Below are 16,561 nucleotides of genomic sequence, written 5' to 3' on the forward strand. Positions count from 1 at the left end.
AAAAAAAAAAGTTTATTACAATCTCCTAAAGTTCGAATGTAAAGAAAATGTGAATGGATCATAGGGAGCTAATGTTATAACATATTGGATATAAACACAGAATGACAAACAGTGTAAGATTGGTGTTCTAATGTCAAACACGGGGATTAAGCTGCGCACACACAACGTGGATTTAACAATGTGAATTTCTGGAGTCAAACAGTTAAATATAAATTGCGGTGCGCATGAAGTCGTTTTTATCTATAAATCAAACCACGACATGCCTGTAAAGTATGGCAGAAAATACCCAAATAATTGAGATCTTATGTTGAGGTAGAGCTCTACGATGCCCGTCCTTGAGGAAAACATTCCCCATAAAGCTATTATAAGGGAAAGCATTTCTCTATAATGGCTTAAGGGATTTCATACAGAAAATTCTCCTTCTCACACACAGATATTTGGCTCAAAGGCAAGTTAAATGAAAACCAATGAAGGGAACGTTTTTAAAAGCAGATCGAATTACCTGATGTTTAACGTTGTGGATTTATTCTGCGAGCCTTGCTTTAACTTAAGGCATGGAGCGACAGTGAGGGGAAATCTGTTGCTTATTAGTAAAAAAGCAATATTGGTGCATCACAACAACAGATAGTGTAATCACATCATGCGTGATTTGATTATCTGTAATCTTAACGATGGCTTCAGCGTCCCAGCCTCTGAGTGAAAGACTGCTGGGGCCTAAAGAGAAGAAAACTGAGCCAGGAGGTGAATGTGCTCTCATTGTGGTACTGAGAGATCATTGTCTTAATTCACAGCAGCTTTCAAAATAAAAAAAAAGAAACAAAAAAATGTTAAATCTCTTAAAAGTCGACTGAATTCTGCTTATTAAGATAAAGGCAACTCCTTTTAACCTGCTGACTGTTGACAGTGTGCTATTACCTGTAGTGACGGAAAATTTCCTCCTCCACCTCGGTGTAGAAGTTGCATCTGGTGCAGGCGTACTCTCCGTGCTGACCCCGGCCTCCTCCGTCACCTGTCACCTCGTCTTCAGGCTTGGCATCCAGCAGGGAGCGGGGAGCGTGGGCGCTGTCGTAGTGCAGCAGCAGCAGGTCCACGTCAGTGGAAGAAAAGGTGCACTGATCACACAGGTGGGTGACTGTGGCCCGGGGAGGTGGTGTGGTACCGCCAATGGGTGAGAGCTGCAGAAGGAGCATGGCGCAGTGAGGGCACGAGCTCCTGCGACAAGCAAACGGGTACGAGACATCGCCCAGGTGCTTGTCGGGGCTGCAAAGGCCACGTGGGCACAGCGGGCAATGCTTGATTGCGCACTTATGGATGCTGTGCACCCTCTGGTAGTGGCGCAGCAGCGGAGCCACCACAATCACCTCAGGCCCGTGATTCATGGAGTAGCGGAAGTCACAGAACTGGCAGTTGTAGCTGGTCACCACTGTCTCTGAGTCAGCGCCTGACGCTGCCTTGCCACTCTGGTTTTCCTTCCTCTTCGCATTTAGATCTCCTTCTTTGGCTTTTCGCTCTTTCTCCCCCGGACTGCTGTCTAGCCCTGCAGCCTGGCAGTGGCGCTTGTCATAGTGTTCCAGCAGTCTTGAGGAGCTGGACGCCTCACAGCTGAAGCTGCAGTACTTGCACCAGTAATATGCCGCAGGTACATCAGTACTGGAAGGCCGGATCGGCACCGAGTACCCTGCCACCGAATCGTCCTCCGCTCGGACCGCCACCCGCTCTGCCCACGTGCCTGGCTCCTCTAATCCTGACCATGGAGTGCAGTTTCCCTTTGCCTCCATGGCCTTATCTTCAGGGCTATTGATACCCAGTGGAAGGTTCTTCATCTTGTTCGGGTGGGCAGCCAGGAAGTGCTGCTCAAGCTCCACTGATGAACTACCCATGTAGGTGAAGTTGCAGAATTTGCAGCGAAAATACTTGGTGTTACCCTGACAGTCTGGTGTCTTCCTTCCAATGCCTATGAAGGTGCCCGCTAATGTCACCTAGTAGCAGGAGAAAGAGGTGGAGAAGGAGGTGGAGAGGGAGGAGGGAGGGTGGGAGGGATGAGGGGAGAGATTAAGAGAGAATGAGACAGAGGGAAAAAAATAAATAAAATATTAGAGATCTACAGTTTGAGAATGATACTGGCACATTATGCTTCAGACAACAGATGGATAGTTTTCAGTAATGTTTCCAATCTGACAGAAGAAGCAGCAGTTTTCTCTTCGCAAATGCAAAATCATGCCGGTTTAAGGGTTTTATCACTTTTCAGTGGGTATTTGATAACCATTCAGTCTGCAAGATGGAACAATTTGAAGCTTGTGACACTTTCTTAGGCATGAAGCAACAGTGCATGAAAATGCAAAATGGTAGTGTTAAGTTTTACCTCACACCACTACTGAAATGAATAAAGAGTGGCATGAAATCACTGATGAGATGTTTTTACATGATGGAACTATTCAAAAGTGCTCATTTGGTAATTTGATAGAAAGCATAAAAAAATAGATTTTAAAACAGTACACCAGTTATTTTAAGAAACATATTAAAAACACACGCACAAACACACACACACGCATGCACGCACATGCACACGCACACACACACACACACACACGCACACACACACACACACACACACACGTCTAATGATAAAGTTTTATTATGTATTATAGGGTTTATAACAACCTTAAATCTAACCTTTGATCTAAACAAATGACAAAAAATAAAACAAATACATATCCAAAGCCCAACAAGTATGAAGTGTATATAACTCCTCCTCTTATTATTATTATTATTATTATTATTATTATTATTATTATTATTGTTGTTGTTAATACTCGTACATAATGCGATTCATCTGGACAGCCAAGAATAAATAATAAATAATATAATAATAAGAATAAGAATAATAAATAATAACTAAATAATATAACTAGAATGATATGGATGGTTGGCAAAAAAGTCAACATTAATAAAAGTTACTTTCGAATAATTAGATATTACGTTACATATATAAAAATTAAATAAACAATGAATAATGATATTAAAAATAAAAACAACAATGACAATAATAATAACAATAATAATAATGATGATAATAATAATAATGATAATAATAATAATAATAATAATAATAATAATAATAATAATAATAATAATAATAATAATAATAACAACTCTATCATGTTTGTCAGCTTTCAGAGACCTGATGAAGATGGACCTGTATCCTCACATGCCCTGTAAACACTCACCTTTAGGATGAAGACTAAATAATCCTGGCATATCGCTGTGAAGTCTTGTTCTTACTAGCAGCTGATGTTCGAGCTGGTGTTTAGGAGATGATTAAACAAATCACTGCACCTGTACTTCCCAACAGACTTGTGCTCCAAACATCCACATAAATCACAGCCGTGTGAGAGCTACAGACTCAATCTGATGCCTGGATTCAGGCCACGAGCACATCCACTGCATTATTAATGGATTCATTTTAAAGCGGGTGATGTGTGGCCCTCTATGGTGAGAAAATGAGTTTGTTCAAACGGGGGGAGGGGGGGGCAGCTCTCCTCAGGTGCGTGCAAAGGCTTTACACTGCGATTGTTTGCTTTTTGTCTTGTTCGCTCAAAGTTAGGGTGATCGCAGCAAATACCAAAAATAGAAATGGTAACAATGGAAACAATACAATACAAAGAGTGACTTGAAAGGAGGAGAAAGACAAACAGCACACTCAGCCCTGCAGGATGTTCTGTCCCTGATCGTTACTGTACCACTAGTTAACCCAGGACGTGTGTTCGCCCAATCAGAATGAAAGAGTTAGCGCTCTCCTCCAGGCATGCACCTGTTAGCAACGGCTCGCTTCAGCATGTATTAGCCTTGACTCTTGACTCTGGAAGGAAATTGCAGCACAAATCATGTTCTGAACATACATTTTTCTACTGCAAACCGGCTGAGAGAAGACAAGCAGCGGGTTTTGTGGACGAAAAGCCGCACGTGAAAAGAGATGCATTAAGAAAAGCACGATGTGTCCCAGAAGCATTCATATGTTGAGGTTTTTAATCGAACAGGTCACGACCTAATATTCCATGGAAAATTCACGCCGCTCCCAGCGGGCACATAGTCAAAAAAACCGAATATGATGCCAACAGCCATGGTAAAAGTATTAATCTATTTTAATAGATATAGAGATTTTTGAATGCTTTAATACATATTCTTTGCTAATAACTGGATTATTATTAATTTATCCTAAACACGTTAAGTAGGAAATATTTATCAGATAGTAAAAGGACTTTCTTTTGATTTGATAATGATATAAAACAGAAAATGTAGAGTTTCCTTCCAGAGAACAAAAATTCCCAGACAGCTCAAAATCTCAATTGATACGGAAAAAAAAAAAATTGAGAAGGAAATAAGCGGCTTTTATTTCCTCAAATCTATGGTAAAAAAGAAAAAAGGATGTTTAAACTTTTAGATCATTTCTGGTAATCCAAAAGAAAAGAAAGAAATGTGGGGGAAAAGTTTGGCCTGCTTCAGAAGCGGAGCTACATTAAAGTCATTACGGCCTGTCGGTCCGTAGCCGCTGCCAGACGGGGCCCGGCGTGGCGAAGCGTGGCGAAGGCCAAGCGCCATCCTTCAGCTTATTCTGTAGGAACAGTGGAGTTAAATATGCCAGTCAAACTGTAAACACGACATTGGTGAAGTGGAGAGCAAAACCGCAGTGAAAGCTGGGCAGATAAATAGCTATGACATCTGTTCATTACCCATCGTTTAAAATAAATTGACTCTCCTGTTTTTACTGGCTCGCCTCGCCCGACTTCCCTACGCTCTTTTTCCCCCCTTTTCATTGGCTAAATGAGAAATCGCAGTCGTTCATATTACAGCATGGAAAATTCCACTCGGAATGAATACTGAATAAAGATTTATTATTCCCTTTTTAAAGGTTTACACAGTATAATGACAATTTGTGAACCTGGAAGTTGAATTTAAAAAAAAAAAAAATAGAAGACAGAGGCATTTGAGGAATAAAGCAGGACTTTTCTGCTTTTTGGAAGTATTTATGAAAATGAAATTAGCTTTGACAGCTTCTGCTTGTAATTTTAACTAGCCTCGCTCAGATATGGCCATAATTACCATCCTCTCATAAAATAAATCACGCAAAAATGTTCAACAGCAGTGGACTGTTCTTGAACTGTTTATTGTTAAATGGTGGAGATTTTATTTTGCTGTTGTTGTTTTTTGATGGATTCTGCTGAAAAGGATTTTCTCAGGGTGCTGTAACATGATCAGCACGTGTGTGTGTGAGTGTGTGTGATGCTTTAAGTGAATATGGTGCGTTAAGCAGTGATTACCTGAACATCGTAGGTGCCGTTGAGGAGCGAGGCTCTGGGCGAGCCTGGGTCAGTGGTGACACCTGGGATCCTGCCGCCGTCTTTGCCGTGGCTTTGACTTTGAAACTGCGGCATGTTGTGCAAAGCTAGGATCCTGCTGTCGAGCTCGGCGTCGTGCCGTGTGCGGTTGTGCAAGCCCAGGTGGTACTTGCGGAAGTGCTTGATGAGGTCGGCCGGGTCGTTGCCGTAGTAGCCGTACCCACAAATGTTGCACTTAAAATCCTGTAGCTTGGGAGAGGACGAGGATGAGGAGGAAGAAGACGGAGGGGGAGCCCCGCTCTCGGCTCTCGGAGGGCTAGACGCCTCGTCGCTAGGCCTGTGTGGCTGAAGTGGGTGGAGGGGGAGCCGAGGGAGCTCGGATCCGTCCTCGCCCTCTATGTGAAGGCTTTCGGTACCGGGCGCCACTAGAGGACTGTGGGTAGACTCCCTTTCCTCGCCATTGCTGGCACAGGTCTGTACAATGACGCGTGCTTCTGGCCCCCTGCGCAGTGACGAATGTCTCAGAGTCTCGACTCCACCCTTAACGGCTTCACCCTCTCCGTCGGGACTTTGGCCACAGTCTGATCGTGTCGGCGAGGCATCATCGTTTTCTGTCTGCTGGTAATGAACGCCAGGAGTGTCTGGTTTCACGGAGCCTGGGGAGCCTGGCTCGGACCGCTCCTCGGGAACCGAGGCCTCGCTGCCAGCTGCCTCGCCACTCTCCGGACCCGCGGCCTCCGCTATCGTCGCCGCTTCGCCTTCGTCTTCTTCTCCACCGAAGCTTCTCAAAGGAGGATTCTTTTTCCGCACCATATCTGAAAAGCAGCGAGAGACAAGCGGCAAGTTTTAGCGACTTTTAAGGCATGACGTTACGATATACCATACACCGAATAATGTCCACTTTCACCATTCTCGATATAAAGATCACCTTTCATTGTTCTTTCATTCACCCTAAACAAAAATCTTCAAAAGAAGCGATCTTTTCACAACGAGCGTTCTAATCCGTCTTCCGTCTCAACCCATAACATAAACACCTAATATCAGACTTTAGCCAGGCTTTGTTATTGATAATATAACGCCGTCCCTGTGTGTCATACGTTTGGCACGAAGGCACACCTTTTACCCAGTGTACCAAGTCACCCAGATGAGATGTAGAAAAAACTAAGTAGAATTTATAACCTAACTTGTGAAAGGTAATTACCATCAGCGTTCACTGAGGTCATCGAGGCATGTTTGCTCGCAGAAGACCATGAAGGTTAAACTCGGAATTCTCATTAAAAAGACTTTCCTTTGACATAAACTACACTGTAACACGTTGTCAAACAGATTTACTATGGATGCAAATGAACACCATGTAGCATTTAGCTCTCGTTATATACGAGTGTTTGAGTGTGTTGCCTAGTTTCGCTCGTTCTCGTGATCGTTCTCATGATTTAACTGATTTGGGACCATGCTCATTTCTTCAGAAAACGATACAGAGCAATTTCCTTATTTAGGCAAATGGGCATTAAATGAAGCAATTTGTGTTTGCTGGAGGGACGACGCCTTAACCAGGGCTGTGTTCAGAAAAGCCTCGGGAAAATCTAATCTGAACCAACAGCTCATAAATTTCACCACACCCGCATCTATCATTCCATCGCCAATTCTTTCACAATCCATTCACATGGGATATGATAAAGTCTAAACACATACACACACACACACACACACACGGTGCTTGGACCTCTCTACACTCCAGCTTTCTGAGTTCAAAGTATTTGATATCAGTGGTGCTTTTATTAAAATTGATTTATGAGAGAAATCAGGCTGAAGTTTGAAGCTTTCTCTTCTTCTTGCTTTTTTTCCTGGAGTTACAAGATTGCATTCCTAAAGCTTCCAAACTGCACATTATTAGTGGCATGGCACAAAGCATCATATTAGAGTGTCTGCGGGGCAAGATAAACCCATATTAGTGACACGATGACTGATCTAAAGTGAGCGGCAGTGCTGAGAAGCGTCCTGTATAAACACAACCTTCGTTCCGGCTCATCCTACAAATGCATGCCTCCTCGTTTTGTTTTGTTTTGTTTTGTTTTTATATTTCAATAAACTCTTGATCAGTGTGTAACCCCATGCAAAATTTATATGCTGACTTTAATCAAATATAAGACTGAGCTCTCTTTTAAACCGTTGTTTATTACCTGAATCAAAAGTGCTTACTTTCTCATTACCTCTCTCTCTCTCTCTCTCTCTCTCTCTCTCACACACACACACACACACACACACACATACACACACAGACACACAGACACACACATTCATTTTACAAATAAATTAAAGGCAGTGCATGGGCTCACCAGAGCAGGTGATTTAGCATAATAATGTCTTCACTTGAAAATAATAATAAAAAAAAATAACGTTTTAAAAATGTAGTCATTTTTGATATGCACGAGGTAATACCATTAAAACTCCAGGGGGGGAATCTAAGACGATGCCGTTCCAATCCCCTTATTGTGCTCCTCTGTTAACTGTGACTATTACGTTTGTATGTTTTTTATTAATATGCCTAATGACAAAAGGATCAGTTAAATTTCTTTATTAAAAAAGAGGGAGTGAATCAGCAGCGAGTTTATTTAGAAGTCGGCCGATGCGGTCGGGTGATGAGTCACGACTCAATTGAAGGCCCGAGAGGCAAAAAGCAAGTGCGAGATGAAGCTCGGGCGAAGCAGAAAGGTGGAGAAGCTGAAAGAGGACATCGGCATGCTAACCGGTGTGCTGTTAGACGGCACCTCTTTACCAGCAGTGAGACCCGCCCAGTGACAGGCTTTTCATCAGAGCTATAGTGACAGGGTGAAGAGAGAGGCTCTTTCTGGATTACTTTTGCGTACAAAAGGCGTGTCCACCCATCCGAGCTCACAATGAAACGAGTCGATGCTCATACGCTGTCAAAAGCTCAGAAGTCAAGATCAACAAGCTCAGAGTTTTTCTGACTCTGGTCTATATTTTGGTGCTCGTGTCAGACAAACAAAGGACAACCAGACGTTTTTTTTCCTTTAATATCACAAAGCGTTCTCTCTCGTTCTTAGTGAAATGGCTCGGTCATTTAGAAGGAAGCTTTAAAATGATGTTAAAACCTATGTATGCTATGCTATATTTGTATAGAACTAGCTAAAACTTCCTGAGGGTTCCTGCATAACGTATAAAACAGGATGTTCCGTTGTGGGTATTTGTCCCACGCAACAATTAGCAACAATTAGTAGTAAAACACTTTGGGACTTGCTGTTCTTGAAAAATAATCACCCTGAAAGTGTCATCAATGTGACTCATTCCTTGATTATTTACCCACAATAGCAAATGCCAAGGTGTTTTATTTCCCTTATGCCACAGCAAACTGGCAAAAGTTACAATTCCTTATTTATTAAAGAACCACACATTTTTATTCGTTTAGTATTACTTTTAATGTTGTTAAATGTCCGGCGTGACAACTTCCTGTTATTATTCATGTTTTAGCAGTGAGATCCTTCACTTCCTCATGACTTCTCTCCTTAAAACTTTAAAAGCACTGACGCTGGAGTCTCCTTCTATAACTGATGTTAAATCTAGTTACAGGAAGCTTCGCTATATATCAACAAGGAGAGCTTTGTCTTTTAATTATGTACAGTATCCACTATACACATCCGTGTGTGTTACTCTACAGACGTATAGTAGACTCCGCCACGGTCCTGCTCTGTCGATTACTTTTGAATTCGGACACAAATGAACAACATATGAGAGTAAATGTACGTGTCTTAGCGACGGCTGCACAGATTCTGGACTATAACTCACATGTACATGCTCTACTCTACACTGACATCTCACAGGAGCTGACATCTTCCCCGAGTGCCACGGCCAGAATCCTGACACGCTGGCAATAAATCTTGTTAAAATCATCCAGACCCGGCTGAAATCATCTGCGTTCTTTCTGCGAGCCCGTACGTGCGAGCCTGGAGAAGCACCGCGAGACGACTCGGTTGTAAACACAAAGACGTGCATGAACGCCTGTGTACATAAACACTCGCAACGTTACGGCATTCTTCCACGATCGAGCATTTTTACTGCTCTGATGATTAAAATAACAGGGCTATAAATAGACGGCGTGTATATGTTTTAATCAGTCTCTAACGCTGGTACATTCATGATAAAACGTGTCATACGAGTGTGTAAGATCTGCAGGAGCCAGATTTCATTCTAATAACAATATCTTTATTTGTTCATTTTGTTGTCTTCGTGAATACTGAACCAATACTGACCAGGAGACATGGGAAAGCCTGCTCGACTCTCAAGCAGATTCCTTCAAAAAATATATTAGCACAAGCAGGTCCTCATAATTCATCCTGGTTACTTAAGTCTTTGAATGAACAGGAGGGACGGGACTGCAATAAAGTTCTCTTTAACAACACACACAGACACACATTCACACACAATCACGTCACTATAGTAATAATAATTATTATTATTATTATTACTAAGCTAATTAACATTAACCTCAGTGACCAAAAGCAAAAAAATTGGATTTTTATTTATTTGTTTGTTTGTTTGTTTGTTTGTTTATTTAAGAAATGTCCCCACAAGGTCAGACCTGACAGATATTTCTATCTGTGTGGGGACTGGATCGATTAAAATATAAAAACAGGCCCGTGTGTACACACACACACACACACACACACACACACACACACACTTACTTTGCTGTCATGATCAGTCAGGCAGAGAATTAAGCTCCGAGACGTGTCAGATGATGAGACTCGCTTTGTACTAAGTGCTAAAAGACAAACCCATGTTTGCCTTCTGCACCTGACTGCTTTATAAAGAAGTCTCACAGCTTACAGAAACAGCCTCGAAAGCTAAAACGCCACTAAAATCAGTTTGATTAACCATAGTCTCATATTTGAGGTCATAAAGTGCACTTTCCTCACCCTTTCAGCGCGGCCCATGCTGCAAGTATAAAACGGTCCTGAGCTCCAGTTGAGGGAAACAGATGATTTAAAACTGATGACTCAAAGACGTTAGCTCGCTGTGCTATTCAGTGAACCTGAGTGTTATGTGACCCGATATTCAAAAGTTTCGCTGTGACCTTCACAGACCTGCTTTCTCCCTTAAAACTACGGCGCTCTGCACGGCACACGTGGCCAGGGTCCCCTCGCTAGTTAGTCTAGCATACCATGTGAGTGCAGTCACGTCTAAGAGCGCGCCGTCATAAAAACCTTCCCCAAACGCTACCTTGCACCATCTCTCTTGTTATTCCACCCATCTTTCATGATGTCACTGCCACGGAGCGAGTCTGCGGTAGGACGGGACCCGAGCGCCCCCAATCTGTCTCCCTCTGGTGTTTAATCTCATTTGGAACATTAGGAATAAATCACATTAGTGTCTCGGTAGTAATGCTACGAGCATGTGTAGGGTCTATGGAAAACACATAGGCCCAATCCTAGATAAACGGGCTGCAATTCATTATCATTAAGCCAAATGTCAAGAGGACGGATCTGGCGATGACTCAGTCTCCCCCTCCCTATGCATAAAACAGGATAATCACCATGCCTTAACACTGCGTCTGTACACCGCAAGCGCTCGCTTTGTCTTCGAGCATTACAGATGATTGCTCAGTCCCGTAAGACCTTTTTCCTCTCCACTTACACACTTTATTAATCATGCTGATGAAGTGGCTAGGTTAGATTTTAAAAGCAAAACCCAACAGATCCACACAAATACGTACAGAACACCGATATGCAATTTACACATGACTTCAAACTGACATACAAACCGTGCACATAAGAAAAAAAGGCAGAGTCTCCAGGTTACACTGCAGATCTTGGCCTGGGGTAATCTAACACCTAGCCTCGCATCACACATCAGCCACCTTCAAGACTTCTTCAAGCACATTTCTTTATGATTTCCATTATTGTAACCTCCAACCATGTGGTTTATTACTTTCGATTTACGGACAGTCAAAAAAACATTTGGCTTCAGCTCATACTGTGTGTGGTGGTGTGTGTGGTGATTACATTTGTATTTGAAGATATTTATGTCTGATTGTTTGACAAAACAAGATCTTGGCGTAAAAGCTGCGACGTCACTTCCTGTCTGCTGCTCCTCCTCCTCCACAGTTCTTAGAGTGAGCGCGGGGCAGCGTGATTCCTGCCCCAGTGAACCACTAGTCGAGCTTGTTACAATTATTAACAGGCACAATAAGAGTTTGCATTGAAGTGTGCTATGCTTAGAAATCTCTGGATATATATTCAAGTGGGCTGTCCTGCATCTACACACAATCGCCAAAGCTAGCAAATCGAGTGAACGTCAGCATCGAGAAGCAGTGAATGTAAACGTGTATGAGTGAATGAGAACGTGAAAGAGGTTCGAACAAAAGCTTTTGTTACGACAGGTATTCTGCCAAGTACAACAACAATGAAAATTCAGGTAGCTTATGAAATTTAACAACAAGGCCTTATTTAACATGTGACTTTCCACATGCACATTTCATTCTCAGCAGTACCGCTCTCTCTCTCTCTCTCTCTCTCTCTCTCTCTCTCTCTCTCTCTCTCTCTCTCTCTCTCTCTCTCCAACAGCCCGTGTTTCAGCACCGTGGCAGCTTCTGCAATCTGCACTAGAGATCTGGAAATCTAATAAGCAAAGGAGAACTATGTGTATAATGTAAACAAGTGCTGAGAAGATACATTTTCACTTTACAGCCTCTTTGGAGACCTAAATAATCCCAGGACTTTTACTTGACAGGCCTGCGGGGAGACCGAGTGAAAGACAGGCAAGGATCGACGCCGAGAGCCCTGGACGTGTCGGCGAGGCTATGCAAATCCCCTCCCCATTCATGCAGAGAGCATGGAAGAATAAATCCAACCCTGCCAGTGCAACACTGAGGCCTTTGAAGGAGGCTCGGACTGCCAAAATCTGTCTCCACACAGGCGTTCTGACTCACCAATCTGCACGACACCCAATGTTCCACGCATTCAGAAATCCCTCCAAGAAGGAAAAATACACACTGACGAGGACGTCGAGAAAAGACAATGCTAAGTTTGTTGCTGAAAGTGTGCATCCAGTATAGATTGGATTAATTATCATAGAGCCACAAACCAGAAGTGAAGCTATACATGCAGAAGGGCTTGAACATATGCCATGGGGAACAAGCAAGCCAGAGGTGATGTGTACTTCACACAGTCCTGACTGAGGCGTGAAATACAAGTCTGATGGCTCGGGTCAAACTTTCAATAAAGTCTGCACGAGGCAATATCTGTTAGCTTTGACACATTGACTACCTGCCTACATGCTCCTTCCTTTCGTCTTTCTTTTTTTTCTTCCTTTTTTTTAAACCTCACACAGCCTTTGAAGTTGAGAGAGTGAAAGGCCTGCAGGGCATGATTGGGATTTCATTTCTGTTGGTTTTGTGTGTGTGTGTGTGTGTGTGTGTGTGTGTGTGTGTGTGTGTGTGTGTGTGTGTGTGTGTGTGTGTACTGGAAAGGTCCGGCATTGAATGTCTGTCTCTCTCACACATGCGCAGACACTAATGCAACGAGGTTGTGTAGAAGTGGATGATAAGCCCATGCTGTTTAAAAATCAAGTCAGTGACGTTACGAGCCCCATCGAATTCAACTGTACGCGCTGAGACGAGAGCATGCACAAGGAGGGGGAGAGAACAGGAGGGGGAGGGGGGAAGCGAGTGAGGGAGAGATTAAGAGAGTGAGAGCTTACGGATCAGCGAGGGAGGAGGGAACGGCATGTCAAAAAATAAAAGAGCTTTTCCCATAATTCTACATACCACTGTTTTTCCCTTTATCCTTGCATGAGTGTGAAAAGATGCCAGGCTCAATAAGAACAGGCTGTGACAAACTGCCTTTCTGTGTCTTTTTATGCAGCATGCCATCAAGCCCGATGCAAAAAACATCTCTCTCTCTCTCTCTCTCTCTCTCTCTCTCTCTCTCTCTCACACACACACACATCACACAAGCAAGGCAAGTCATGTTTATTCATGAGCACACATTCAGATCAAAGAGTCAATGCTAAGAACATTGCCAAAGTGGAATGAGCTCGACAAAGCTCAGTGCCCTGATAAAACATGATATTTAGTGTTTCACTTAAAGTGACACTTCACCTTGATACAAACTCGGAAAAGAAAGCAGCCAGATTCCCTCACTCCATTTTCATAAAATTGCTTTCGCCGAGCTGACACGTGCGAATTTAATCGGATAAAACCTGTCAGAAGATGCTGTGAACACGGACGTGAAAAAGCATGGGCGTGTACACAGCGGCACTCACTTTCTAACAAACTATCACTTTATTCTATAGATCTTATTGATGATCTTGTTATACAGCGAGAGAAAGAGAGAGAGAGAGAGAGAGAGAGAGAGAGAGAGAGAGAGAGAGAGAGAGAGAGAGAGAGAGAGAGAGAGAGAGAGAGAATCAATTAAAATCGATCCAATCAATGAAACGAGCAGGATTTGGTTTAGAAGGATGGTTTGGGGTGAAATATCGGTCGTTCATCTCTACAAGCACATGATCACACAGATCTTTCTCTCAGATGTGTGAGGTCTCAGGCCGCGCTGTCACGACTCGGAGCAGAAATGACAAACTTGACAAGTCTTGCATGTGAACATGATTACCACAACACTGTGCGTGTCATTAAAATAAAAAATAAAAAACAACAGCTATGTGCACAGTTTCAGCATATCAGTGTGATTTCCTTCTTTAGCTATTTGTCTGGATTCACAGGCGAGTCTAAAAAGCCTCGCAAAATCCCTGCGTCGAGATCGCTTTGCATTCAAGGGAGAAAGTTTCCTCGGCAGTTTGCACCCACCACCGACAATGCCGTCCTTTCATTTGCCACGTGACGTCAGCTGGACTAGTCACCTCGTTCTCGCTCTCCTTCACAACTACCTGCCTAATTCTCAGAGTTCAAAGCCTAGCGGTAATTAAAAACAGTTTTCTACAGGCTTCTATTCTAACCACCCCCCTGCCATGTGTCCTTCCCCCTGTCCCGCTAGCCTACTAACTGCCCTCCGGTTGGGGAACAGTGAGGTTAGTGGAGTTGGAGGAAAGGGGGGAAGGGAGGGGTTGCTTTGAGGGGCCTCGTCTCAATGACCTGGCCTCTGTGCACTCAATCAGCGCACCCTGCAACCGGAGACAACACAGAACAACTGCTTCCCTTACACTTCCTGTGATCACAGGACTGGAGCTGCCAGCCAGGGCCAGGGATCACGCGCTGCAGAGAGAGCAGCAGATAACAGACTTCCGCCAACGCCGTGGAGGGTGTAAGAAAAGGGGAGAAATAAAGTGGTAAAGAGAGAGAAAAAAGAAAAGAAAAAAAAAAGCGAGGGGGGGGGGCTCAAAGAGACACAACTTGATTACAGCTATAGCACAGATTTAATAAAACTTTATTACATAATAATAAAATGATGTACACTTAACCCAACGCTACTAGTCGCATCGCTGTCTAGAACAAGCGAGTTAATAGCAATACTTTACAGAATTTGATGTTTTCATAAACCGTGGCTTGCAATTTAAAAACACCTTCGTCTCTAGATTGTCTCCATTCCAATGAATTTCTGTGTACACGAGCTCAAGAGGAGGGAGCTAATATTAGCCTCAGTTTCTCAGTTTAAAGCACACTATCTAGTGTGTGTGTGTGTGTGTGTGTGTGTGTGTGTGTGTGTGTGTGTGTGTGTGTGTGTGTGTGTGTAAGTGAGAGAGAGAGAGAGAGTGAGAGTGAGAGAGAGAGAGGGAGAGGGAGAGAGAGAGAGAGAGAGAGAGAGAGAGAGAGAGAGAGAGAGAAACAGAGAGAAACAGAGAGAAACAGAGAGAAACAGAGAGAAACAGAGACCGTAATGACGTCAAATGTTTTGTCCAGATTCAAACACACAAACTGACACCAGGTTAAACTTCACGCATAAACCGAGTCATAAAATATCTTTTCCTTTAAAAAAAAAAAAGTAGAACCTTCAAAAGAGCTTGTGTAAGTAGAAAGATTATTTAAGGGTTTTTTTCCCCCCTCACCAATTTTTGTATAAATAAATTCCATTACTCAGGGGGTAATTCCATTACATATGTGAAACCATCTTGAAAACAGAGCTGCTCTCCCTACCTAAAAATACCAGCATTTAGCAACAGGAAAAAGCCTGATGTGAAGGCAGCTTGCTCAATATGCTGCCCTGTGCTGTTACTGTTCAAGCACTTCTGCTTGGACACTTCCATTCTCTCACTTAGCCTCTGATCCTGGCTGGAGATTCGGGGGTGAGGGCTGTGGACTGTTTTGTGAAGGATCTTTACGCACTTAAGATGACCAACAGATTTAAGTTCCACCTTTAAACAGTTACAAGGCTTTTATTTTCCTTTTCGTCACCTTTTTTTCTTTCCCATTCACGGCCAGGAAGAACCAGCCAACATGCCGGCGTGCTGAGATTTTCAGCTTTCCGAGATGACGAGGGGAAACGCGAAACATTTGAGAACTCGAATTGTGACGGTTATTAAAAACAAAAGCTCGAAATCACATTCGCTCTCCTGCCTGTAGTGCAAAGATTTTCCTACAATTCATAGCGAAGCGTTGCAGCTACAGTGTGAAACCGACAGCAAACCACAGACTCTGCTGCATTTCCCCTCTGAGTAAAAGTCACACAGTGTTGCGACACAGCTAGAGTTTCTCTGAAGGAGACACTGTCACCTCGCTCTCAGGAGTCTTCAACAAAACAAAGACAATAAGCAGACAAAAGGGCAGAAGCTGTTTACGGAAAAGGAGAGCGATCCTGACGTCTGGTGACGGGTTCCTTACTACGCTTACACAAACAAACAAACAAAAAGACACGTAATCGGTTAATCACAGTATTGAGCTCATGTCAGTAAAAGCTAGAAGACTTTTGTGATAAACTCACAGAAGGCTACACTTATCTAAATCTTGTGCTAAATATCCATGCCAGATAAAATACTATCTGCAATCCTCAGTATTCACATGCACATGTAGATAAATGAGCAGCAGTGCCGCACTGTGAGTTCGTATCAATAATACAGGAAAAACTCTCTTTCATAAACACTGATTCCTTATTCGGATTTCCGTTCCTAGTTTTCAATACGTACCGGAATCAAAGCACTGATCCTGATCTGATACAAACATCCTCTTTGTAGCCGAGCCGATTCTCTATGAGCTTCTGTTGCCAAGAAATTCACCGTGTCAGGGGCGTAATAGCGGAGTGATTTAAGACAAGTTGCATCCT

General features: G+C 43.1%; 1 protein-coding gene across 4 annotated transcripts in view; it reads right to left on the reverse strand.

Moving 5' to 3' along the window:
* Nucleotides 1-16,561, reverse strand: part of trps1 (trichorhinophalangeal syndrome I) — a 95,824-nt gene that overhangs the window by 64,656 nt on the left and 14,607 nt on the right. For all 4 annotated transcript variants that reach the window (XM_027175712.2, XM_047807914.1, XM_027175711.2 and 1 more), the window contains exons 3-4: nt 5,319-6,151; nt 916-1,979 (exon numbers count right to left, since the gene is read on the reverse strand). In XM_027175712.2, the coding sequence (XP_027031513.2) occupies nt 916-1,979; nt 5,319-6,151 (1,897 nt within the window). The remainder of the gene's footprint in view (nt 1-915; nt 1,980-5,318; nt 6,152-16,561) is intronic.

The sequence above is a fragment of the Tachysurus fulvidraco genome, chromosome 24, assembly GCF_022655615.1.
Source record: "Tachysurus fulvidraco isolate hzauxx_2018 chromosome 24, HZAU_PFXX_2.0, whole genome shotgun sequence".
NCBI classification, from domain to species: domain Eukaryota; kingdom Metazoa; phylum Chordata; class Actinopteri; order Siluriformes; family Bagridae; genus Tachysurus; species Tachysurus fulvidraco.